This window comes from Pararge aegeria, chromosome 25, assembly GCF_905163445.1.
Source record: "Pararge aegeria chromosome 25, ilParAegt1.1, whole genome shotgun sequence".
NCBI lineage: Eukaryota > Metazoa > Arthropoda > Insecta > Lepidoptera > Nymphalidae > Pararge > Pararge aegeria.
Window position 1 is genome coordinate 2908181 of NC_053204.1, and position 25561 is coordinate 2933741.

Genomic DNA, 25561 nt, shown 5'->3' on the forward strand with positions numbered 1-25561 from the left:
TTGTCGTAGTATATTTATTTTATTTATTTATTTATTATCTTAGACTACACCAGGTGACATTGCAGTAAATCTGCAGTTGCAGTTGCAGTTTGCATTACAGTAAAGGGCTAACTTGTAGTGGAATAAATAAAAAAAGCAGGGGATGAAAAGTATACAGAATGTTGTAAAAAGCACTATAATTGAATATAGTGTTTGAATCCTCATTGCGTACGTGCATAGTACAATCTTCTCGTATTCTAAATATTTTCGCAAATGACAACACTGTCACAAAATGTCCGACGGTAATTGCCAAAGTGACGATATTAGTTCGCTTTGCGTAAAGAAATTCAAAAAATGCGACCAAAATGAGAACGGCGTAAAAGAATCACAATTGCAATTAAAAGACTTTGTTCCCAGTAAAATCTTAAACAACAATACAAATAGAAAAATTGTTTGTGCACTCGGAAACTTCAGAGACAAAAGTGGTGAAGCGTTGGTGATATTGGAAAAAAATGCTTTCAAAGAAGAAGAATTGAATGAAAAGGGCTATTTCTCTGAAGACAGCGAGCTACGCACGTTCTTCCAGAACGATATTTATGGGAACTACGTGTGTTTTCCAAACTCGAGCATAAACGGTAAGCGGAAACTCAAATATTTGCAAAGTAATATTCTTGCACTTTCAAATTTCAAGGCTTTCTCAACTTGCGTTTAATATTTAGTACTAAGTAGTTATTTTTGTACCATACGTGAGTAACGTATTTATTCTTACGATTTGTGATATATTCCTGTTATTGCGTCAAAGACGATTTGTGATATATTTTATTGCGTCAAAAGGCATTAACGAAAGTACCTACTCATAGTAATAAACGCTAATGGCATACAGAATTACGCGATAACAATATGGTAACACAATTTAAGATAAAGCGATCATAAATTGAACTCGGGTATGCTTTCTTTGTGTGCGAATCTGGTATGTTGAGTCATAACTCTAAAAAAACAGAACGTTTAATTACAAAATAACTTTCTTTTAAATTTGAATCTTTTGGTAATATAAAATTATATACTTAATGAACTTATTGCTTCTTTTTCCTAAAATCCACCATACCCAGACACATGTGGGCTATAGTTAGAGAAGACATCTCTTGCTCTTGTTTTACAGCTATAGTCTCTAAAGCATATTTTAGAGTATAAGGGTTGGATTGCAAATAAAGAAATTCATTTCATTGTACAGATTTTGTGAAAGCCTAGTACTAGGACTTCGGCTTCACTTTCGGTTTGATAACTTTTTGCCATCTTGTAGGTAGGGATATAATCCCATTGCTATAGAAGTTTTGGGGCTTCTGATCAAAAAACTGCAACAAGTAGTTTTGACGGTCCTCTTGTGATGTGAACATGACACTGCCTAAAGAATTCTGAAGAGTAACAGGTGGAAATCTGAAGGGGCAATGTCAGGACTATACGGCGGATGCATTAATACCCCCCTGCCGAACTCTTAATTTTTGCTGAGTGGCAAAAGATCTCAACTTCTTGCTTTAACCTCATCAGTTGTTCGCAATAGAGTTTAGAATCGACGGTCCTGCCTGGTGGTAACAGCTCATAATAAATAATGCCCTTCCAATCCCACCACACACACAGCATCATTTTGTTGAGAACTACTCCAGGTTTCACCAGTCTGTGAAGCCTGACCGGCCTATGACCACAGCCAGCATATTTTAGAGTATTAGGGTGGGATTGCAAATAAAGAAATGAATTTCACTGTACAGATTTTGTTAAAGCCTAGTACTAGGACTATGGCATCACTCTCAGGGGGGTTCACTGCAGTTTGAACCTTTGTGAATTCTATCTTACAAACCAGTTGAGATAGAACCACTATTAACAGACTGACTTGTTCCAAAAGTGCTTATAAAGTAGACCTATTATATAATATTCAAATTCAATTCAAAATGCATTTATTTCATGTTTCAGGTGTTAAAACAACAATAATTTATCCAGCTACAGACAAGCACATAGCTAAATACAGTCAACAAGAATCGCACATAATACAAGAGACTCCACAGTTGTATGAAAAGTTTACATCAACTCATATTGAAAAGGAGCAATTTAATTTGCAGGTAAATAATGAACGTTTGAAGTGTTATTTATTTATTCCAGTAGCCTGTGACTTCAATCTCACAAGCAGGGCTAGCACGGGCAGGAGATAAAAATTATATACCCCCACTATGGATAAAATTAACGTGTGTACCTGCTAAAGCATGGGAACATGGAATAAGCGAAGTGAACCCCCTGTTTATTATTACACATATACTATTTGGATATTATTTCCACTTGTGCACCAGTGCTCTGGGAGTTGATAAAGCAAGCAAGCGAGAAGATACATTTTTATCCTTTCCCCGGGGATATAATTGTCTCCTTCCATAGCTCCTAGCTATGCTGGTGGTAAGTGATGTTGCAATCTAGGATGTTAGTGCACAACCTGCACATTTTTGTCAGATGGTGGTGAGTAGCCATGGCCGAATGGTTTCTCACTAGTTCAGACCAGAGAAAATTCAGACAATCATTACGTTTATTCATGACCACAGACTACACTGAATGAAAAGTAGAGGGAAATAAGACCATCTTTTGTGGGACTAATAAAACGAAAGATGGGCACTTATAAAAAGGAGAAAAATAGGTTGTTGGATAAGGCTACATTGACAAGAGCTTAGCTGTTAGTTTATAAAAGAAGAGAGCTCACTACTGCAGTGGATAATTGATATGCGTTCCACATTACTTAACAGGTACAACAAAACTCTTGTTGTTTAATCAGCCCTATTTACAGCTCCTATTAGCAAGGATGTCTGTAGCAAGTCATTAATAGGCTGGGTTTGATCAAGGTCACATCATCCAAGTCTTATTATTAAACTCATCTTTAAACTATTTCCAGTGGGTATACAACATCTTAGAGGGAAAGAGTGAGCAGGACAGAGTTGTATATGACAACAAATGTGAGAAGGAAGGCTTTGTTCTACTTCCCGACCTGAAGTGGGATGGTCTGACTAAAGAGACCTTGTATCTACTTGCTATTGTCAGACAGAGAGGGATAAAATCATTGAGGGATTTGGATGGCAGCCATTTGCTGTTGTTGAAGAGAGTTCGTGACGAGGGAAAGGTAAATTTTTTAATGATTATGATGCAATTTTTATGTTTTTTTGTGTTACACAAAAATTGCATAGCCGGTTGAGAATCAGAAATGAAGAATAACAACTGTCATACACAAATAAATATTGCCAGAATTGGTGAGGTTGTTATTTTAAAGAAGGTTACTTCATCTAAATGGAATACAATGTTAGGTATTATCATGATTAGGTTTGCCAGATGTCCGGAATTGTCCGGACATGTCCGGTAATACAGTTTTTTTTTTTTTACGGCCGATTGGCGCATTTTGCAGCGACCCTGCTTTCTGAGTCCAAGGCCGCCGTGGGTTCGATTCCCACTACTGGAAAATGTTTGTGTGATGAGCATGAATTTTTTTTCAGTGTCTGGGTCTTTATATGTATATTCTTGTACACTTCTGTACATTAAACTGTAGCTGGGTTGGTTGGGTAGTAGTAGCAAGGAAAACTCCGGAGAACTTCTTCCACTATTGGAGTACGGCTACCGCTTGCCGGTGGGAACTGCCCCGGCTTACAATCGGGTGCGGTATTTGTTTCAAATTCGTCACAAATGTATAGGCCCTCTGATTGGTTCTATTCTCTCAGCCAATCAGAGCTCGTTGTTTCGACCAATCACAAAAATGTTACAATTTAGGAAAATATTTCTAAATATACTAATCTCTAAGTGCTATAACAAATTCTAAGTGCTCACTAATATTAATACCACTAATTATTATACACGAAAATACTGTCTTTAACAAATCACTATGTGGGCGGCGTCCTGCCTCTCTCTCCAATCCACGTACCGCTTAATACCTCTGCACTGCTTTCGCATATATCGTCCCGCACAATTTAAATTCTAAGTAAAATTCTAAGTATTTATGTATATTATTCATAAAAATATTAATCAGTCATTCTAGTTCCCATAACACAAGCTACGCTTACTTTGGGGCTAGATGCGTGTTATTGATAGAGAGTTGTGTGTATTGTTGTAATATATTTATTTTATTTTTACAGAAAGCAATCCTCGATAAGTACAACGTCGCTGGCAGCCAATTGCGAATTTACTTGCACTACCAACCGTCTTTCTACCATCTTCACGTACACTTCACTTATTTGAAGCACGAAGCACCCGGGATATATGCAGAGAAATCGCATTTACTCGACACAGTCATTGATAATATTGAAATGATGAGCAATTACTACCAGAAAGCTACATTACCCTTCACAATCCGTGAGATGGATACCCTCTTCAACGTTTATGAAACAAATGGTTACATTAAGAGAATCAAACAGAATGTAGAATTAATTGATAAATAAGTGATAGTTAATTTAACGTTACATCGGCCCAATATATTTCATTTGGTCCAATATAGTTAAATTGGACGTTACATACGTTACATCGGCCCAATATACTTCATTTGGTCCAATATAGTTAAATTGGTCGGATAAAGCTGGGAATACCCAATTTGGCCACATAAATTAGAAAATATATAAAAATGCTGGTGAAAAGTGTCTTCATGGAACTGCGTTCCCGTTTACGCAGCTGCAATGTCTACATTACAACTAATGTGGATTTTAAAAAGGATTGCAATTTGAAAATTAGTATACAATCGAATTGCATTGTACTAAATTATTATGATAACGATTTGAAAAGATACGATAGTTTGTCATCTATAGAAAGCCTATCTGATTACTCTGAAGAAGAATCGGACGTGACATGCGTTATTCCTATACAGGAATTCTGTTTTATAATACCGAATTCCATGTCGTGTCTTAAAATCGAGAAAAACACTGTATCGTTTAGAATTTTAACCGAACCAAAGAATGGTGGTAACTTTTATTCAGAAATAATTTCAACTAGCAGCATTAGCAAAGAAATAAAAGTTGATAAATTGGAAGTTAATTTTAATGCAAAAGAAGATATGAAAATTGTTTGCGGCAATTGTTCTAATGTACTATCGCACGGTTCGGTTAAGTTCGACAGGATTTTAGAATTGCCGACAGCTAATCTGGATATGTCCGAATGGTTTTGCCACGGTCACTCCCATGGTAGCAGTACTTCTCATGACGATGTACTGAAACCAAATAATCTCGATTTTTTATACAGATTAACTTTTTTCGTTGTCAACAACACAATCCTATCAGAGAAAGCTAACAAATTTAATTCAAAACGAACAATTTACCATTGCAACCGTTGCTTATCATGGTTGGGTGTTAAAAATAAGGATACGGTGAAATTTTACAATAACGATGTTAAAATACATCATAATTCTAATATAAAACATATCTTTACGCACAAGAAGCCAACGCAAGATGTTACAATTGATGACTTTATTTACACGGTAGAAAGTTTGACTCGTGAGTTCAATCTCGGTTTACAATATACAATGATGTGTAAAATTGTTCTGGAATGTACTATGTCTGCATCAACAAAGCAATATTTACTAATATGGGTGATGGATAAAGAGTTACAAGTGTTAAGAAATGATGAAAATTCTATCAAGCCTGATAGAGTTATGTTAAAGTCGAGCTATTTAACGAAGATCTTGTATAAAATTGAATTGGAACTCAACGACGAGGTGGAAACTTGGCTCGCTGATCCAAGTGCAGTTAGTACTGATATATCAAAAAGCATGTTTAGTCATGGCCTTAATCATTTGGAGCAAATGTCGTTGAAAGTGCCTGAGTCTTTCCGTTATACAAATGGTTATACTGTCAGTTATTTAAAAGCTTGAACACAGATTAAATTTACTTAAATTCTGTGACTGTTGTTTTATTACACGCTTTATATTAGTTTCACTACTAATTGGTTTAGATTTGGCGGAGACAAGGAGGTAGTGTTGTCAAATACATCGAATTCATAGACTTCTACTTCGTGTAGCACGCCAGATTTTACCATTATTTATCATCATACTAGATGAAAATCATGATCAGGCTTCTCTCATATGAGGGATGGTATTAGAGCGAGAACCCAACGTGCTGCTCTAGTGCGTGTCGGTGGGCTCCAGTGGTTATTACCACATCCTTGTGCCTATGTTTGATTAAATCTCATCAAAGGTGACAATAGTCGATGTCGATTAACGTGCTCTTAAAGGCACCCCAAACCCCGTGCCTTTAAGAGCACGCTAATATAACGCCATTAAACAGCTACACTACGCTGGCTATGAAAGGAACACGTCCTACAAACTTCCGCCATGTATCCCAATTCAAAAATGTTTGATTAATGTAGACCTTATCACAGGAACTTATGAAGCATTCATACATTTAACATGTTAACACTAAGGTTAGGTGATGGTGATATATGCATTCGTAAACTTTAAACTAAAGCTAGGAGCGTTCGAAACGCGCCCTGGTCTAAGAACCCACAACACACTTGCCAGGTTTTTTTTGTTATCACCATCTCACAGTCGAGTTAATGTTGAGCTGAGAAGTTAGAGCAATCCATACTCCAGCTTTTCCGTCTTTCTTAGACGTAGTAGTTAAACCTCGTGTGCCTGTTATTAAACCGTCAACCACGCCATGCGTACCGGAACACAGAAATGCTGCTTAACGGCAGGAGTAAGCTCAGAGGAGCTCTGTCATAAAAAGCTCTACTACTACTACAACAATTTCACTGGATAAGGACAGGTTAGATTTAAACAAGTTTTAGTAATAAATAGGTTTTTACTTTTACTTTATTAAACTTTATTACAACAGTAACATATTCTTTAACATATTTTAAATAAACCAAGATTAGGCTTTTATTATTAAATTACGAACTTATGGAATGGAAGTGCCTAACCAGCCACCTGTGGTCTAGAGATGAGATGCCACTATCTTTACAAATTTTATAAAGAGGTAAAGTTTTTTAGGTTGTATGGGCATGTATGGTCATCTCTGGATCTACTCAACCGATTTTGAAGATTCTGATTTACCATTTATCGAGAAAGGCTATAAACAGAATTAAAAACCAACAGAAACCTCAATCAGCCTAAAACAGTGAAAACGCCCCGAGCACGGTTCACTTCACACCCGCGGAATGTTGCTAGCTCACAAACATTTTCCGTATTTTATGGTAAACGGTTAGAACAAATAATTACTGTCAACTGCTAATTCTGTCTGTTCAAGAAACAACACTATGGTGGAATGTTTTTATGTGCTTCAATATCAGTCGTGTAAACGGTTTCTTGATGTACTTAATAGGACCAATAGGAGCGGAGCATCAAAGAAAAAAAAAACCTTTTCAGGGCTTCCAACGCGTGCGATTAGATTTAGCGAGAGTACTATTTGAAATTACTATTTTAAATTATCACTTATTTTTAAATGTATACATTTCAAAGTTTAATTTCGTGTTGGTATGACATATTGTCTTCTTCATTCTTATTTTTAAGTAAACTGTGTAGGTCTTGATTAATTAAATTAAATTATTAATCTGGCACCATAATAATTAGATATTTCATCAGTTCCTAAACTTCATGTGCCATCGTGACGTTAGCCGTAAGTTGCTGGCTAGGCAATTTCTCTTATATATCTAAAACAATAAACCTATGTGAGTGATCCCTGTGAATGCGGCGACTGCCTTATCTGAGCGATGACGTACACGATGATGGAGTAGTTGAAGTACCAGAACAATCCGAACACAATAGCGAAAATAACATCTGGGTTTTTACTGTTAAGGAAATACGTAAACTGCACAAGTTGTTACGCTATGGGAAATATATTTACCTATTGTTTTGTTTTCCTTAAGATGGGGACAATTATAACCCGTGCGATTAAAGAATAGATTTATAAACGTCGGTTATGTTATCTTATTGACGGACCAAACCGATTGCAATCTGTTTGGTGGAGTGGTAAACCATCGTCTATTAACAAAGCAACACTTCACAGGGCATGCAAGGAACACAACCTTAAGGCGAAAGTGTTAAGCCTTATTATTTACTGGCCCACAACAGACCACAGGTCTCCTCACAGAATGAGTAGGTTTTAGGCCATTACCCATCAAGCTGGCCAATCGATGGTTTGACTTCACATGTCCCTGAGAACATTGCAGAACTCTCATGCTTGCAGATGCACGATGTTTTCCAAGCATATTGTGATATTTCATTGCTTAAATTAAAAACGACCATAACTCCGAAAAGTTAGAGGTGCGTAGCAATTGCGGTAATTCTTTCTAACTTCTAAAAGTTTCGTTCACTGTTTACATAGAGTATTTTGGACACAAGAAAATTATTTTTACTGATTATCTGATACTTTATACTTCCTTACCTTCTTTTATTTATTTTTTTATATTCCATTACAAGTTAGTAGTGACTAGTGAAGAGTCTAAGATGGTAGCAGACTAACCTGTTATTGAGTATTGTAATCCTAACCCTAATTGGTTTCCGTTCTTCTTCACCGTTGAAGCAAGTGATATTTAAATTGCTTAAAATGCACATAACTTAGAAATGTTAGAGGTGTGTGCTAGGATTGAACTCTACCCCCCGAAAGTGAAGTTGAAGTCCTATCTTATGCTATTTGTCAATTATTACTATATTAACAAAAGGTGATTCTTACTCAAACATGGCAACACTAAAACTTGTGCTCCAGCAAAACCTTATAATAATAATTCATAATTTGAAACGTTAATACATGTTTTTGAACAAAACAGGAAAGCAATCTGGGTTCTTACGTGATGCAAACAACTGACTCACTAATTAACTAAGTACGGTAGTTGAGGAAAATATAGTAAAATTAACATGTTACCTTGCGAAGAGTAATAATTCAAATGACCTCAGTCCAGTAAACATTAAGAAATGATATTAATTAGCACTACACATAGCAATGAGGGCTTCAGCCTCTTGAACACGACCCAGACTTTTTTTAACGCTTCTTAAATTTATTTTTTATTTATTTAAACATCTTTATTGCGTAGTAAAGGAGATATTACAAATGTAGTTAAAAAAAATTAAAAGCAAAAGGCAACCTTATCACTAAAAGTGATCTCTGCCAGGTAACAATAAAACATGAGAGACGGGAAATCGCAATTAAAATGAACAATACATAAATTTACACACTTAGCAATTTACTTAGTTATGTGTGCTGTTCTCAAATGTGTGCGAAGTCTACCGAAACTTTAATCAGTCTGAAAGATGACCCGTGCTTTTTAATGAGCCAATGAAACAAATGAGAATGAAGAGGTTGATACTCATCAGTGGGGTGCAAAGAGGGTATGCATGCACAGGGTATGCAGATGATATAAAATCTCCAGTAAGAGTTGTAAAAAACTTAAGGAGAGGCATTGTAGAGTTAGAGAAAGCCTACCCTTAAGTATTTATAACTCGTACTGGAGCTTTGTTCATTTTGTCTTTCTCTATGCACGCTTCTGATAATCATCACTAGCCTTTTACAGTTACTAAAGGTCTTACCCAATGGTGACTAGAGTAGATTGTAGTAGTAATACAGATGCCGCTTCCACCCGCTCTCCTTAGTCGCTTCGTACATCACCCGTGGGAAGCTGTGGGGTGGTCACAACTGTGACAACCGTTCTGATCTGCCGTCACCACACGGCATAAAGGGTTGATAACGGTAGAAAAAAAAAATATAAAAAGGATACGTATGAAAACCTTCTCCCAGGGTTCCACCATGTACAATTCAGTCGCCAGTAAATATCTTGTGAACCAACGGCTGAACCAGTTTCCAGCTTTCGTCTTGCTTGAATTATTATCAACTTTACTTGCTTCCATTGTGCACGTATTTTGAACTCTCTCGCAAGTAATATCGATACAGTGAGTAGCTTAGGGCTTTAAATAGACTAGCGAAGGAACGAAGAAAACTTTTGGTACCTTAAAATTTACTTAAAATAAATTAAATGCTTAAAACACAACCTACTCCACCAATTGATAACAAGTACCTACCACAGATTTTCCAAGCACAACATTAACATTGAACAACTGTAAGCTGTAAGTGTGAAGCTGTGAACTGACATGAGTCAACTTTTCTTTTTATTCTTTCCATAGGGAAATGCAAAGGTAATATCACCGTACAGCCAAAAAGTCGACTTTATTCTACAAGTTTATTTTATCTATGCAACAGCCCAACTTTATTTTGTTCTGTGGTACAATTACAGCTTGAATGTGTTTAGTGCTAATTGTAGGGAGTATTAAGTAGACATAGGCAATAGACGACGCTACGTAGCGCGGTTTTAAGTTAACACGCTGTAGTGCACCGGATGTTATAACACATTTTACTAAAATGTCAGAGCGTCACCGATTTTAACTGAATACCAATATTCTCTAGTGATGGGAACTAATACGTCATTGTCCCAGACACATATATTCATAGAACTCTATGGTCTTTCTTTAGGATTAGCAGCTCTTTCATATGAGATTTGAGTAATAAACGTGGTAATGTTTACATACTCTTTGGGTAAGAATAAACAGATAAAGTAAAAACCGTTTTTTCGGCGGGAAACTTCGTACATGGCGGACGCGGTTTTCTCAAATTTTTCTTTGATTTTACTGTAAACTCGTCTTGAAAAGGATTTGGTGTTGTTTATATTGAACTGTAACTTGGCCTGTCAATTTGTGCACACGTGTTAGTGAGATTCCGGTGTAATTTCGGTGTTTTATGTGAATTTACACAGCAGCAGAAATAGTTGTTATTGGTGATATTCGTATAAATCTAACCGTATTTGGTGTTGGTTAAATATTTATTATGTGTCTGTAGTTATAGTGTTTCCAGTAAAATGGATCTAGATACACCTCCTGAGCCGCCCGACCCGGGGGCATCAGCCTCGTCTCGCAAACGACAAGGAGAGGATACCAACGTATATGCGGCCAAAAAAACTATAACTGATCCTACTCTGGTAAACCCATCCGTTCAAAGCCTTTACATACATCCTTCCTTCACCGAAGGCGCCAAGTCATACTCTGACGATGATAATGGGCCTTTTATCGTCCAAGTCTCACGGGAAGTGGAGGACCCATCCTCTGGAGCGTCATTACGGGCTATAAATTTCGGTCAATTCTTGCACAAACACAAAATTGGTTCAATTATCCACGACGGCGTCAAAAATATAGGCCGCAACAAAATTACTGTAGAGTTTACTTCTGCCCAAGCTGCCAACAACTTTCTGGTTAGTCCAGTTTTGAAGTTATGCAAATATAGAGCTATAATTCCCACATACAACATAACCAGAATGGGGCTGGTGAAAGGAGTTCCCGTGGACTGGTCGATGGACGAGCTTGTTGATTCGCTAGAGCTCCCGCCTGGCTGTGGTGAGGTTCTGAAATCAAGGCGACTGAACAGAAAATCTGTCACAGAGGGTGTCATCACTTGGGTGCCTACCCAATCTGTTGTCCTAACCTTCAGGGGGCAAATGCTTCCTGCTAAGGTATATTCATACCACACCTCACTGCCAGTTGAAACATATAAACTTCCAACAATACAGTGCCAGAACTGCTGCCGTTTTGGCCACATTAAAACAATCTGCAGATCTAAGCCCAGATGCTACAGATGTGCTCAGCCCCATACAGGTGACTCATGTTTGGTCATCAAGGAATTATCTACATGTTTACACTGCTCTGGTAGTCATTTTGCTACTGATAAAGACTGCCCAGAATTCTCCAGGCAGCAATCTATTAAAATGGTCATGTCTCAGAATAATAAATCTTACATTGAAGCATCATCTCAGTTTCCTCCTGTCCGCAGGTCCTATGCTGAGATAACAAAAGAAATGTTTACTCCTACTAATGTAACTTCCTCCAAAACCTCCTACCGGCAAACAGTTTTCCGCTCTCCTCGTCCCCGAGCTCCTCTAGCAAAGGGCTACGATAAAAAAGCTGTTCAGACTATTGTCGGTGATTACTCCTCATCCCTTCCTAATGGATGCGCTCTCAACAACAATGTTGAGAACCCTCCCTCCCAAGGTAAAATGCTTGAGTTTATCTCTGAATTTCTACTTAGTATTGTCGCTCCATGTAGTGAAATTCCCTTACCGCCCAACGTTGCCAAAAACTTAAGCCAACTTTTTAAACTACTCCAAAATGGGCCCAATAACCCTGCTACAGTGGAACTGTAAAAGTTTACGTCCCAAGAAACATGAGTTAACCTTCATAATCCCACCATTCTTCCTCCCAAAGTCCCCCGTCCTTTGAGTGTTAAATGTTTTTTAATGTTTGTTTTCAGTCCTTATTGTAGATTTTTATGTAAATATATAGTAAGTAATAAAATTAAAGTATAATGTACAAAAAATATCCGTGTAAGATATATATGCATATGTTGTCTGTGTCCTTAGGTTAAAGAGCTAACTAGCTAATAACAACTATTTCTTGGTACAAATTCAAAATTAACTTTTCATTAGTTTCACCGATCAATCTCCTTCGTGCCTTCTTCATCTACAAGACATTGGCGAAATACCTTGTGCCCAGTTGGCGCAGACAAAAGCCATAAACAAGAATTGAATTGAATTGAAAGTAAAAACCTATGACAGCTAATGCCGCTTGTTTCTAATAGTTCAGATCCATTGAACTTATATATATTTTGTAAACTCACTGTTCAGACATAGTTCAGAGTTCAGACTAAATTATCAAATTGGACTGGATTGGAATTTTAATTGAAAGTATTGTCATTGGAAAGTACGATAAAAAAGTATTAATTCTCATTTGCGAAGGAAAAAGGCAATAGGAAATTCAAATTAATATAATTTTATCAAACCCGAATAAATAACTAATCAATAAAAGTTATGATCATTTCCAATTACCACAGAATTACTTACCGAATGAAACATAAATCTAAAATATTTAGGGCAGAGTGGCGAGCAAGAAAACAATGCAATAAAAGGAATATTTTATTTCAAGGATGCAATTAATTATTTATTATTAGATTCGTTTAGATACTGTGACCTTACACTAAAATATTGGTATCAGCCATTACTTAAAAAAAGATAAAATAGTTTTGCAAGCCTTAAAAATACAAATGTGTTTCTACACTGGTATTAAGTTATCGTAATAGAAATTACGATTTTTGTACTTAAAAGTTATGTTATATAATGTATGCAAAATGTAAATGCAATAAGAAATAATATTAATAATCTATGTATATAAAATTAAACTGGGTTTAAGTTAGTACTAAATAGGGTAGGTACAGTTGCAAATATTGATCTACTAGTGAGATGATTTTCCTATTTAAACAAATATTTAAAATGCAACGAAGCGATGTAAAATGAACATATAATATTTACAACAGTATAATAAAAATTAAAGTAACTGCCTAACTAACTGTACCTGAAATTATGATACTTCATATTGTAGCCATAACATACGTTTCTGATTTTATTCGATTCTATAGACAATGTAAAAGTTGCCCATTGATTTTATTTTTAATTATGGTAACATTGTTATTACTAATTTAATAAGCGTGCACAATTTAACGCAATATTACTTGTTATAATAATTGTTTTTTTTTTAATTTTTATAAATATGAAAAATATTTCAAATTGACTTTCTAATAATATGAACGATACATTTTTTAAATATTTACTTCAATAATGGTAATTCCTCTGAAATTAATCAGTCTTCTACAAGGCACCGATATTAACCGATAAATGTATAAAAATAGCGGCCGTAGTATATATTATATAATTAATAATTGGCACAGATAGTTTATATTTTATTGTCTATACATTTTATTCTCATATAAATACTGTTTGGTTACTTTTAAGCATAAGCACTTTGATAGGAATAATATTTTATTAAAATCGTTTAGAAATCGATTTCATAGCAATATTTATTATTTGATAACATGATAGATATACATGGCATAACATGGGTGTATAATACTACGGTATAAAAAATGTACTATTTTATGAATACAAAAATAATAAGGCACCCGCAAAAAATAAAATTTAGATCTACATCGAGAAAGCTAGTAGAGTATATAATATGTTTATATAATTATTATCGATATCATATATATGTGAAGTCCACATTTTTTTGCGGATCCCATAAAATATAAATAAAATATCGTATGATACTATACATGTATGTAAATATACTTAATTCCTATGTCGTTCGTATTTTGTACCTATATTTTATAGCAATCAATATAAGTCTCTCAAAACCGTTCACTATAACTCAATATAGTAAATATTATGAATATTATAAACGTATAATCACGATCACAATAATACGCAATATTCACATTTAGAATATTCAGTTCAGAATGGAATATCACTTTCATAATATATGACCAATATTATCTTCAGAATAATGTTCTTTCTATAATTCACACCTATCTATCAGGAACTACTTTATAATGTAATTCAACTCTCAAAATATTTAGCATAATCACTCCCAACTTTACAAAGATTTTACTCTCACTCGAACTTTAAATATTTAGCACATATCAAATCCGTTAATAAACCCTCAGAAAAGTCAGTAGGCACTATTATACCCATAATTCAATACGAATCTAACATTTACGAATATTACTTATATTTAGAACATGCTTTAATAATAGTAAATTCATTATAATCAACATGAGAAAAATCTGTAGGCGTTATTATATTCATAACATTCAACAATCAGAATAGAATATTAGTAATATTCATAAATGACTTAAAAATGATACATTACGCAGAATGTAATCACATTCATAATCCAATATAACTTCATGAATATTATATTATTAATATTCACTCTAAATATTCCGTGTATCCCTGTGCACCGGTGAATATAACGTCTATCCATATTCTAGCCGCCTCCCCGGACGGGGCCATGAGATAGTACCGTCGTTGTCTAGTTTTAACTATGAACGTTGTTTGAGGATTCGGCGACTTTGAAGTGTTGCCGTGGTCTAAATAAACTTCCTCTATTACCTGAAAGAAAAAAAAACCACACACGGCTGTAGTTAAAACTTGTGAAAAGTAGCCTACGAGATGGATATGGAGCATCAGGATAAATTTAAGGTTTATTATTTCTGACATATATAGTCAAAATTATTTATTATTTCCACTTAATATAATAATAATGAGATGATGGCTGATATTTAATGTGGATAATTAATATAATGATTAACGTCTAATTTTTGCACGCTAATCTTGGCAGGATATGTAACACTCATAAAAAATAATTAACACCTATGTAAATATGTTGCATGTACCATATACAGATAAATGAAAAAAATATTGTATGATTGATTGATAGAATTGAATGGAAGAAGAAGGCACGTTGTTATGACCTCACAAAAGCGTGGGATGAGGGCAAGAATAAATGTAAAATATGAAATTAAATTCAAACATATTATTTAGTTTCCATGGTAACTAAAATAAGAAACATAATGTGTAATGTATTCTATCACATTATCTCCTTTTTTTTTCTTCTTCTTCTGGCTTTACGCAGATTAGCCAATGTCAGGTGAGATTCTCTCCTATACATTTGTGTTTATTCCTTTACCTACATATTATTCAATTTCCATGGTAAATAAAATAGTTCTATCTCATTCTCTCCAATACATTTATACGTTTCATGGTTTATCGTGACGCATATTTGCTATATTTAGTTGCTTTAGATGCACATTATTTTTCACCGCTTCCCAAACCTTTTAAAACATATGAGAACGGTTAATTCACCTGGAAGTAAGCGCCGCCGCGCGGTTTCTTCTCACTCTTATCCCAGTAGTAGACGAACGTTTTAGTTTCTCGGTCGAATACGAACCATCTGCAAATTAAATTACTTTTCTTGCTATTTCAAACCAGTGGTACACAGTGGCGTGCATATGAATTTTGACCAGGGTATAGAAAGAACGAAAATGGCATAAAATCCTGCCCCTTTATAAGTAATACTCATCAAAAAAAAGAATTCTTAGTCGTTCCCTTAGTCGCCTCGTACAACACCCGCGGAGGAGGGGTGGTGACAACGGTATTTTGATTTGCCGTCACCACACGGAATAGTGTTCTTATTGCAAATAAGTTAGTCGCCAGGGGTAGGGGAACCATTTCATGGTGCTTTATCACCTCAATATTAAAATTTCTTGAGAATACAACCAAGGTACAAAAATTCACATCCACCGAACCTTCGATAGTTGGCAACATCGACGATTTTTACTCGAAAACGACTCCTAGATTGCGAGTAAGCAAATCTTCTATTACGGTTACAGGTGGTGCATCTGCTAGGTTGGTCAGTTATTACTATATAAAAAAAAAAACGCATGTACGACCATCCTACCTTTTAGACCAAGTGTGGAACTTGGCGCCCAGCTTGTGAAGATATCCACGACACGAAGTTGAGTTCACCATCACGTAGGGGCACAGCTCGATCTGATGCCCTGCAATGACGCACGAGCACTTAGTACAATTTGTGATGTAGACTGTCTCTCTCTCTCTCTCTCTCTCTGTGTAAACCTTGACACGCCTGTTAATCGTAATATCTATTTAAAAGAAAATAATAAATAAATTGTTCACACAACCTTCTTAGAGATCATCGAGATTGTTGTACTGGCTAAGTCCATGCGAGCAGCGGCCGGGAAAATTCGTATGTAATATATATCTGTCTTGTAATTTAAAAATGGAAAGATCTTTTACTCGGTAATATCGCAACCAAGGAGGTAACTTGTCCAAGGTATTATTTGAATTTCGAACTGGCTTGCAAATAGAAAGCTGTTTATTGAAAAACCGAAACAAATGAACGCGGGAAAAATGATGGTTTTCCGCTGTTCAATAATTATGAAAAATTATTTTATTTGACAAAACTAGTTCAAGCGAAAATATGTTTGAGAAAAGTACTGTACAAGCCTTGGCGATAACTAGGCATTGATAGACGAACGTGTGAATGATTGTTTTCGGTTGCCATAGTAATTCGCAATCACATTATTATTTAAACGTAGGTAAGCACAGCTGATGCTTTGGTTGTCACAGCGTTTTTCTTGTACAGTTATTGCTCTAAAAGTATTGATTTCCGGAAGCTATTATGAAACAAAAGTTTTTCAACCGCTTTTACCTTCTCCAACTCATCTAATAAATACCGTTGGTTTTATAAGTTACATGTTTTTTGCCAAGATACGGAACCCGTAGCGTGCAAGTCGGCCATACGCTTTGCTGGTTGTGGTATTTAGACGTGGAACCCTAAAATATATTAAAGCCAAGGTTAATTACCAGCGGACTCGACGTGCCGGCGTAGGTCGAAGTCGTCGCGGTCGACGGGCAAGTAGCGTGTGAGTGGCCGCTGCCATTCGTTCGCGATGCCGCGGCGGGATCTGCGAGGCGCATTGCCCGATACTGAAAAAAAAAACTATCATTGGCGCCAATCCGGGTATAAGTGTAGTAAGTATATATACCTACTGAGTGTAATGAGAATGGGTGCTTAGTTTTTCTTGCGAGCCGGAACTTTCAATGAGTATACAAACACGTTGATGCAATGTCTACTCATAACACATATGTTACTGGTTTAAGCGCGATATATGTTCTTCGGTTCTTTGGTTCGGACCGGTACTTATTTTGTCCAAATGTTATTTGCGGGCAATCTTTTTGCAAACGAGGCCTGTGCCCAGCTGTGGGACGTGGTTATGTCACTACCCGGGGAAAGGATAAAAATTTATCTTCTCCCACAGCTTTATCAACTCTATTTTCTCAAAAGGTGTGGAGTCCACCAAAGCTCACTGGGCAAGCGTGGTAGAATACGGCCTTAACCTGTTTTCACTGTACCAGGAGAACAGTAGCGTGCACAGGGTTTTCGACCAGGGTATGCATTAAACAGGTACATGGCATAAAATGGAAAATTTCCCCTCCAATACGAGCTCTATAAAATAATTTCGGTATGCAGTGCTTTTGTGCATGTATGAAGTGCACGCCACTGCAGGAGACCCATGCCTGAAGTAGGCCAGTAATAGGCTGATGATGATGATAAATGAGCCCTTATAAGACCATAGCGCCACCAATGCGCCAGAGATCAACGAACAACGACGATGTTCAGTCAACTTACATATATTTTCCCGACTGAAGTCAGACGCGTGGCTGAGTGGGCGGCTGTCATCGCTTCGCTTGTCGTCTTCGGTGGACTCTGTGCGGGAATTGCGTACTTGCAGCTGCGGACAAAGATATGATTTTATGTATATATTCTAATATTAGATAAAATCTAGCGGTAATAACCTAGTGGTAACGAATTTATCCATTAAAGTCTAAACTCTTCTGAGCGGAGACCCGTGAAATGCAGTGGAACGGAGTACAGTTGATAATGACGATAGGCGTTATTTAATATTTTTGACAGTCAAGAGAATTCTTTACAATGATTTAATTTAATTAAAGTTAAGCTTAATATGCAATACTCTGTGAGAACTGGACAAATTCGTTGTGTGTTTTATATTGTTTAGACGCGAAACCGTACACTCTCTACGCAGATATAGCTATTTTTTGTTTTCAACAGTTGGTTGTAAACTCATCAGCTCCTGTTGATTTTACAACACACTTGAAAACACCACCTCCAGTATCGGCGCGAAACGTGCGGTATATATCCTAAATTATTTCATAATTTAATGTAGGTACTGCTGCCGCGAAAAGAGGCGCATCTGACCACTGCATTAACTAATGAAAAAAAAAAACCAGTAGCATCCTTTTATACTAAAGTAAAGAGGAAATCATTGGAGCGATTAGAAAAGATGAAGCGAAACCTAAGGTTTCGCTTTCCAATGATTTCCTCGTGTGAAGAAAGAGTGAAGAAGAAGAAGATTGAAGTGTGAAAAAAATCCTTACAGATTCGCTAAAATTACCAAATACTTATAACAATATAACTCATGAGATGCGCCCCTCTTTTATTACATTATATGTATATATACAAATATGTTTCATGTATACGTGAACAGTGCACGTTGAACCGCACAGTAATTAAAGTATACTCACAAGTAAAGGTTTCGGTGAACAGTGTAGCCCCCAACGAGAACTTTTTATCAGTGTTAGCCACACAGACATAATGTTGCTAGCATTTATTTAGTTTTGTATTGTTTTGCTCACTGTATCGACACATTCATTAAATTTTTTCACTTTAATATTTTATACTTTGATTATAGTTGTTATATTATTTATCTGTAATAATGTCGTTAATAATATTATAATTTTGCAATTTAATAAACTGTAACTGAGCAAATTAGTTATTGAATTAGTTATTTTTGGGTATTTCAATACCAAATTTATTTATTCGAATAATAACTAAACCTAATTTTGTTGGCATATAGATGTGACATTAAAGCGTATGTTACCTTCCTCAATAAACGTACAAGCTGAATAATCTTATTAAGTCAGATTAGTAGTTCCTGAGATTGGGTGTGTTCAAACAAACTGTTCATTTGAATATCACTTGATAAAACGGTAAAGGAAACAATTATAAAGAAACATTTATGCCGCCTGAGTATTCTCCATAATGCTCTTAAAGGCCTGTGAAGTCCACCAAACCGCACTTGGCTGGTGGCTGGTGGCTGACCTAATGGACTACGGCCAAAACCCATCTCATTCTGAGAGGAGATCCGTGGCCGGAAATGGATAGATAATAATAGAATAGAATAGAAAAACTTTATTCCAACACAACACAATAGGAAAAATACAAAGAAAACAGTAATAGTACTTAGTGCTAGGACGCCAATGCGGCCTTATCACTAAAAGTGATCTTTTAAAGGCAACCTGAGCGTACGAAGCCGATAAAAAAGTGGAAAGTGCATAAAGTATGTTACAAAAAAATAAAATAAACTTACATACCACATTTACATATTAACTACATAAATACCGATATAAATTTATATATACTATTATAAACTTACATAAAACTAAATTACATAGATAAGTAATAATTTTTTAAGAGATGTTTAAACAGGTGAATGGTTTCGGAATGACGTTTTTCCCAGGGGAGCGAGTTCCACAGTGTTACAGTTTCAACAGTGGATGACTCGTTATTGCGCTGAGAGCGAGATAAGGGAATCTCAAGCTTGTAATAAATATGATGATCAGAAGAAAATTTTATGAAACAATATACAAAGCATTCAGTTCCATTGAACAGGCGAATATCATATTGAGAATATTCCATTATTAGATTCTGAACTTAATACTACTGACCGTGTAAATATCATACGAAGAATCGCTTATTATTAATTATAATTATTTGAGTAGTATAAAGAATTGAGAAAGATTACCTGCTGACCTTGTCTAAGATGGTAGCTGGCTAACCTTTTAGGGGTATGGTTAAAGGTTCTAAGGGGTTACTAAGCGGTATCGTATTAGATCGCTAAATCGCTTGGCGTATCGTCGTTTTCTGTAGGGTGGTAACTAGCAACGGCCGAAGCCTCCCAGATAGATTCTCAAATTGCCCTATGCCGGAGATCAAACCTAGGACTTCCTACTCAAAACCACCGCACCTAATGCTGCGCCAAGGACGTCGTCATGAATTAGCAACGATACAGTACACGCAGGCAAAGTCACGAACGCAACTAGTATAATAACCATCGTATAAACAACGGGGATTACTGTTTCAACACTCAATTATTCGGTTATAACCGTAACGTATATTAACCCTTAGTATGGCATTTGTGTACTTGCAAACGCGGTCGTTTGCGAGTATCGAGTAACATAGCCTGCTGCCCTTTAATCTTACCTGGTGGCAAATGATGTTGCAGTCTAAGATGATAGCGGGCTAACCTGTTAGGGGTATCGTACTGGAACTAAATCGCATAACACCATGTCTTTATCGGTATGGACTATGGTGGTAACTAGCCTCGGCCAAAGCCTCAGAGGAGGATCAGAAATTAAATATTTCCAGTTTGACCGACCACCGGGGATCGAATTACTGACCATTTTAACATTTCACACCATTACCATTGCGCCAGAGTTCGTCTAAAAAAAAGAAATATGTGCCTAATGGTTTCACAAAGAGATATTAATTTTAATATAATTTTATATTTAACATGAACGCTAATAGTCATTCACGTTTCAACAGTACACCTACGATTTCTATGCTCACAAGCGTGGTCGAAGCAATAAAACATCTGAGTAAAATGGACCTTGATGCCATTGTTTTAAAGCTCAATATAGTGCACCCAGCAAGCGCCCTAAACGGAATTTTGGTCAACTTAATAGCAGTAGTTTATATTTTAGGACCCACACACAATAAGCAAGCAAAGGAGATAATAATTGTTGCTAAGAAGGTGTATCTTAGCCGACAAAAGACGAGTTTGAACTCTTAAACAAGTAAGATAAGTCTGCGAGTACGAGTTATAAATAGTTAAGGCTTTTTATAACTCTTACAATGCCTATCCTTAAGTTTTTTATAATTTACTGGAGATTTTCTTCATTTTATATCATCTGAATACCCTGTGCATACCCTCTATGCACGCCACTTGTCTCGATATCATGTACGAAAACGACTTTCGCGATTTCGACCGTGCAGATCTTGCGCTAGGGGTGGTGAAACGTTATTTTATAGCTTCAATTCTATTTTCGTGTTCGCCGAGTGTGTGTTGCATATGAGAACACAGAGTAGGTGACCAGTACGTATACCTATAGTATTTAAAAATTAGAACTAATGGTGGAGAAGTGTCTGACACAATATAGTATTTAAAAATTACTAGCAGACCCGCGCAACTTCGTCCGCGAATGAGCCGACTTAAAAAAAATATTCGTATGTGTCGCGGACTGATTTAAGGAACTTAAAAGAAACAACAATTCCGATATACTTACTACATACTTCCGTCGATTGGTAACGTTTACCGTTCACGCATCGCACGCATCAGAATCTCTTAAAAAGTATATTCGTTGGAGCCGATTCCGAGATTCCAATTATATATATAAGTATATAAATCATAGACATATTCATCAGGCATCTTAGTACCCATAACACAAGCTACGCTTACTTTGGGGCTAGATGGCGGTGTGTGTATTGTCGTAGTATATTTATTTTATTATTTATTATTATTTTGGAATGGGAGCAGTCCTATTCGATTAAAGTCAAAGTCAAAGTCAAAAATATCTTTATTCAAGTAGGCCCACAGGTGGCACTTTTGATGCGTACATAAGAACCACACGGTAGTGAGATGATGGCGATAACCACATTCGTAAACTTAAAACTAAAGCTACGAGGGTTCCAAACGCGTCCTGGTCTAAGAAGAAGCCCACAACAAACTTAGCCGGGTGTTTTTTTTTGTTATCACCATCTCACAATGTCATTTTAAATTATTAGAAGAGCAACCTGGTTAGAGCAATAATTTACACCCAAGCTTTTTTATCGTTTACGTAGTCCTTTATACTATAATAGGACTTTTCTATAAGCTTACGTTTAATACAAACTTTGAACTTTTTAAGAGACATCTCCAAGATGACAATTGGTAGTTTATTGTAGAATTGTATGCAATTTCCTTTAAACGAATTATGAATTTTATGTAACCTAGTATATTGACCTAGTATTTAACCTAGTTTATTGAGATACTGATGATACGATACAAATATCTCGAGCAAATGATATCATAACCAGTGGCGTGCACTTCATACATGCAAAAAAGCACTGCATACCCTAAAATTGAAATATAGCCCGTATTAGAGGAGGATTTTTTCCATTTTATGCAATTTTCCTGCTGTATGCATACCCTGGTAAGAAACCCAGTGCACGCCACTGATCATAACAACATATTAAATAAATCAACAGAACATCCTATTATGTAAAGGAAATGGTAATACCAGATGTTTAATTTTATATTCACACGACTAAACGTACTAATCTATTAATGTTTTCATCGCTTAATTAGATAAATCGGTTTATTTTGGAGTAATACATACTTCGCGAACCGTGTCTATTGCGTTATAAAACATTTAAGGCTAGGCACATACGTAGACACCTGTTACGAGTATCAATTCGAACGGCATGCAACGGACACGTCCTACAAACTGCCAACCTGTGTCCATCAACACGACCCTTATTGATACCATACCCCATGATTTAATCATAGGTCCATGGTACTTAACATCTAGTTAAGTACCATGGACCTATGATTAAATACCCTTCAGAGCGGAACACAGAAAAGCTACTTGGCGGTAGTACTACCCCGGCTGAACTGTCACAAAAAAGCTCTACAGCTACTACAAATAAGAAAGAAAGAAAAATCGTCATAAATTGTTAAAGAATAAAAAAAAAATGTGTGACAAAGGAGCTGGCACCGTATAGCTGCATACTAAAACGCGCAGCACTGGTTTTCAGCCAGCCCCATTATCTTCGTCGTCACTGAATCCTCGCGACTAAACAACAAGAAGATATTCATAAAAAAAGGACAATAAAATAGTATATAATATATAAACAAACAAAAGATATTTTTCTACATTAACACAAGCTTATTTACCCCTGAAGGACATCGTGAAATACAAAATCATCAAAGAGGTAAATAATAAACAAAATAAAAAACTAAAAAACTAAAATCTATAATCAAAAATTAAATGTAATATATGTGACTTTAGTGTGCATAAAGGAAAAATTATATAAAACTACTAAAAGGTGTGAAAAGTAATAATTTGTTATGTTTTATTATTTACTTATTTTTTATTTCCTAGTGGTCATTGAGATTGTTTGTACAATAATTTGAAGTATTTTTTAACTCGTATTTGTAGACGTAACTTGTGTGACAAATACGACTAATAGTGCCGGCGTCTGTAACAAAAAAGTGTCTACGTTTGCGAGCTGCCTAAGTGCTACCTACGCCATGTTTAAGTTTATATTGGATCACTAATTGAGGGCTTAATCAGTGTCATAAATTCATAAGTGTGCATTCAATTTTATATGTCATGAATTATCATTTACCTATAAAGATCTTTGACAGTTTTATGTGTTTGCTTATGCGAAGTGTAATTTTACGTGTTGATCAAGAGTCTGCGGCGAATATCAAAAAATATGTGAACTATTTTTTTATGTGAGTAAGTATTTTTAGTTTAATATTGTGACACGATCGGATTCGATTCGTATAATTAAAAATTTCTGAATTTTCTCTGATCTGGTCTGGCTTCGGCTGCGTAACCACCCTACCGATAAAGAAGTGTCGCTAAGCGATTTAGCGTTCCGACACGATATCATAGCGTTGCAACTGATTAGGGGTATGACTATCATAACCTTTTTTTTTTTTTTTTTTTTTCCTGGGGAAATCCTCATGGATACCACTACACCACGGGGAGACGCAGTGGTTATGCCGGACTCTTACCGACTAAAACCCCACGGTGTTCCAACTCATCGCCTGGTAACTGGGTCATGGGAACGCTTTCGCACACAACCACAACCCACTATCATAACCTAACCTAACCTAACAGCTTAATCCGCTACCATCTTAGACTACATCATCACCTACCACCTGGTGAGATTTCAGTCAAGGGCTGCAACTTGACTGAAATCTCTTAAGTGTCAAAAACGCAACAAACTCTCTTCAGATGCCCACATCATTAATAAAATACCCAATTTATATGGTTTGCATTTTTTATGCAGCCAATAATATGTTCGGTCTGTGCCAAGAACGTTTAAAAAGAAAAATGTATTTTTAAAATTATTCTACACTAAAAGTATTAAAATTAAAACGCAAAATGCTTTAACATTTTCTGTAGGACGTTTGTCTGACGGAGATTTTTTTGTGTTTATCTTTTTTATTCCACTACAAGTTAGCCGGTAGCGGGCTAACCTGTTAGGGAGTATGTTTGCCATACCCGCAACAGGTTTCTATGCGACATCGCACCGGAACACTAAATCGCTTAGCAGCACGTCTTTTGTCGGTAACTAGCCACGGCCAAAGCCTCCTACCAGATCAGAGCAGAGAAAATGCAGAAATTATTAATTCACAAAATGCCCCTGCCGTCAATCCCCTCTGGAGATTGACTCTAGTGGCCGTAATTGCTCAAGGAATTCGTGTTTCAAGGTCGGGCACAATACTGACGCAGACTTGTAAACTTCTGACGTAAATAGGCCAACATTTAAAAAAAAAACATTTATTTCAAGTAGGCCTAGTTTATAAGCACTTTTGAAACGTCAAGTCAGTTTGTAGTGACTCTACCACCGTTTCGGAAGGCAGATTCTACCGAGAAGAGCCGGCAAGACTGTATTTCTCTAGGAATTATGACATTAAAAAAAACATGAGTTACTTTTGGTGTACCACAGTGATCAATGCCGTTAATGGGTTTTTAATGGTGGGTATGGTCATTACGCCAGAACATTATTGGTTGGACGACCGTTGAAAATTTGTTTTTCTTCATCATATCAACCCACTACCGGGCACTCTGTGGTCCTCAACGTGTCTGTGGCCCCGTGCAGATTGGTGGACGAGAAAAAAAAAAGTTGTTCATAACTACGTAATTGCTGTGAACACATGCGCTGACGCATTTAATTGTTTACAAAACAGCAAGACATCGGAATCCCAGTAAAGATGCCGGAGTTACTGTTTGTTTACACTTTCCAACGGGTCTGCCTGTATGTAACTATAAATGTTAGTTACCCGCCATA

The 25561-nt window shown here is 36.2% G+C and overlaps 3 protein-coding genes across 3 annotated transcripts in view; 2 read left to right on the plus strand and 1 right to left on the minus strand.

Moving 5' to 3' along the window:
* Positions 1 to 271: 271 nt before the first annotated feature.
* On the plus strand, positions 272 to 4499 carry LOC120634855 (m7GpppX diphosphatase). The gene is made up of 4 exons (XM_039905688.1): positions 272 to 614; positions 1945 to 2090; positions 2903 to 3127; positions 4128 to 4499. Exons 1-4 carry the CDS (start codon positions 272 to 274, stop codon positions 4428 to 4430), a joined length of 1017 nt encoding a protein of 338 aa, XP_039761622.1. The 3' UTR covers positions 4431 to 4499.
* A 9-nt stretch (positions 4500 to 4508) lies between these two features.
* On the plus strand, positions 4509 to 5876 carry LOC120634854. Its single transcript, XM_039905687.1, has one exon. It carries the CDS (start codon positions 4610 to 4612, stop codon positions 5846 to 5848), a length of 1239 nt encoding a protein of 412 aa, XP_039761621.1. The 5' UTR covers positions 4509 to 4609; the 3' UTR covers positions 5849 to 5876.
* Positions 5877 to 12905: 7029 nt separating this feature from the next.
* Positions 12906 to 25561, minus strand: part of LOC120634907 — a 127812-nt gene continuing 115156 nt past the window's right edge. Inside the window, exons 15-19 of the mRNA XM_039905786.1 lie at positions 18047 to 18149; positions 17221 to 17343; positions 16295 to 16394; positions 15700 to 15787; positions 12906 to 14946 (exon numbers count right to left, since the gene is read on the minus strand). Of these exons, the coding sequence (XP_039761720.1) occupies positions 14764 to 14946; positions 15700 to 15787; positions 16295 to 16394; positions 17221 to 17343; positions 18047 to 18149 (597 nt within the window). The 3' untranslated portion in view covers positions 12906 to 14763. The remainder of the gene's footprint in view (positions 14947 to 15699; positions 15788 to 16294; positions 16395 to 17220; positions 17344 to 18046; positions 18150 to 25561) is intronic.

Excerpts from the sequence above, each read along its gene's own strand:
- LOC120634855 (XM_039905688.1), top strand. The coding sequence starts at position 272 with ATGTCCGACGGTAATTGCCAAAGTGACGATATTAGTTCGCTTTGCGTA. Across the intron at positions 615-1,944 it reads TCCAAACTCGAGCATAAACG|GTGTTAAAACAACAATAATT; the intron begins GTAAGCGGAAAC and ends TTCATGTTTCAG. Across the intron at positions 3,128-4,127 it reads GAGTTCGTGACGAGGGAAAG|AAAGCAATCCTCGATAAGTA; the intron begins GTAAATTTTTTA and ends TTATTTTTACAG.
- LOC120634854 (XM_039905687.1), top strand. The coding sequence starts at position 4,610 with ATGCTGGTGAAAAGTGTCTTCATGGAACTGCGTTCCCGTTTACGCAGC.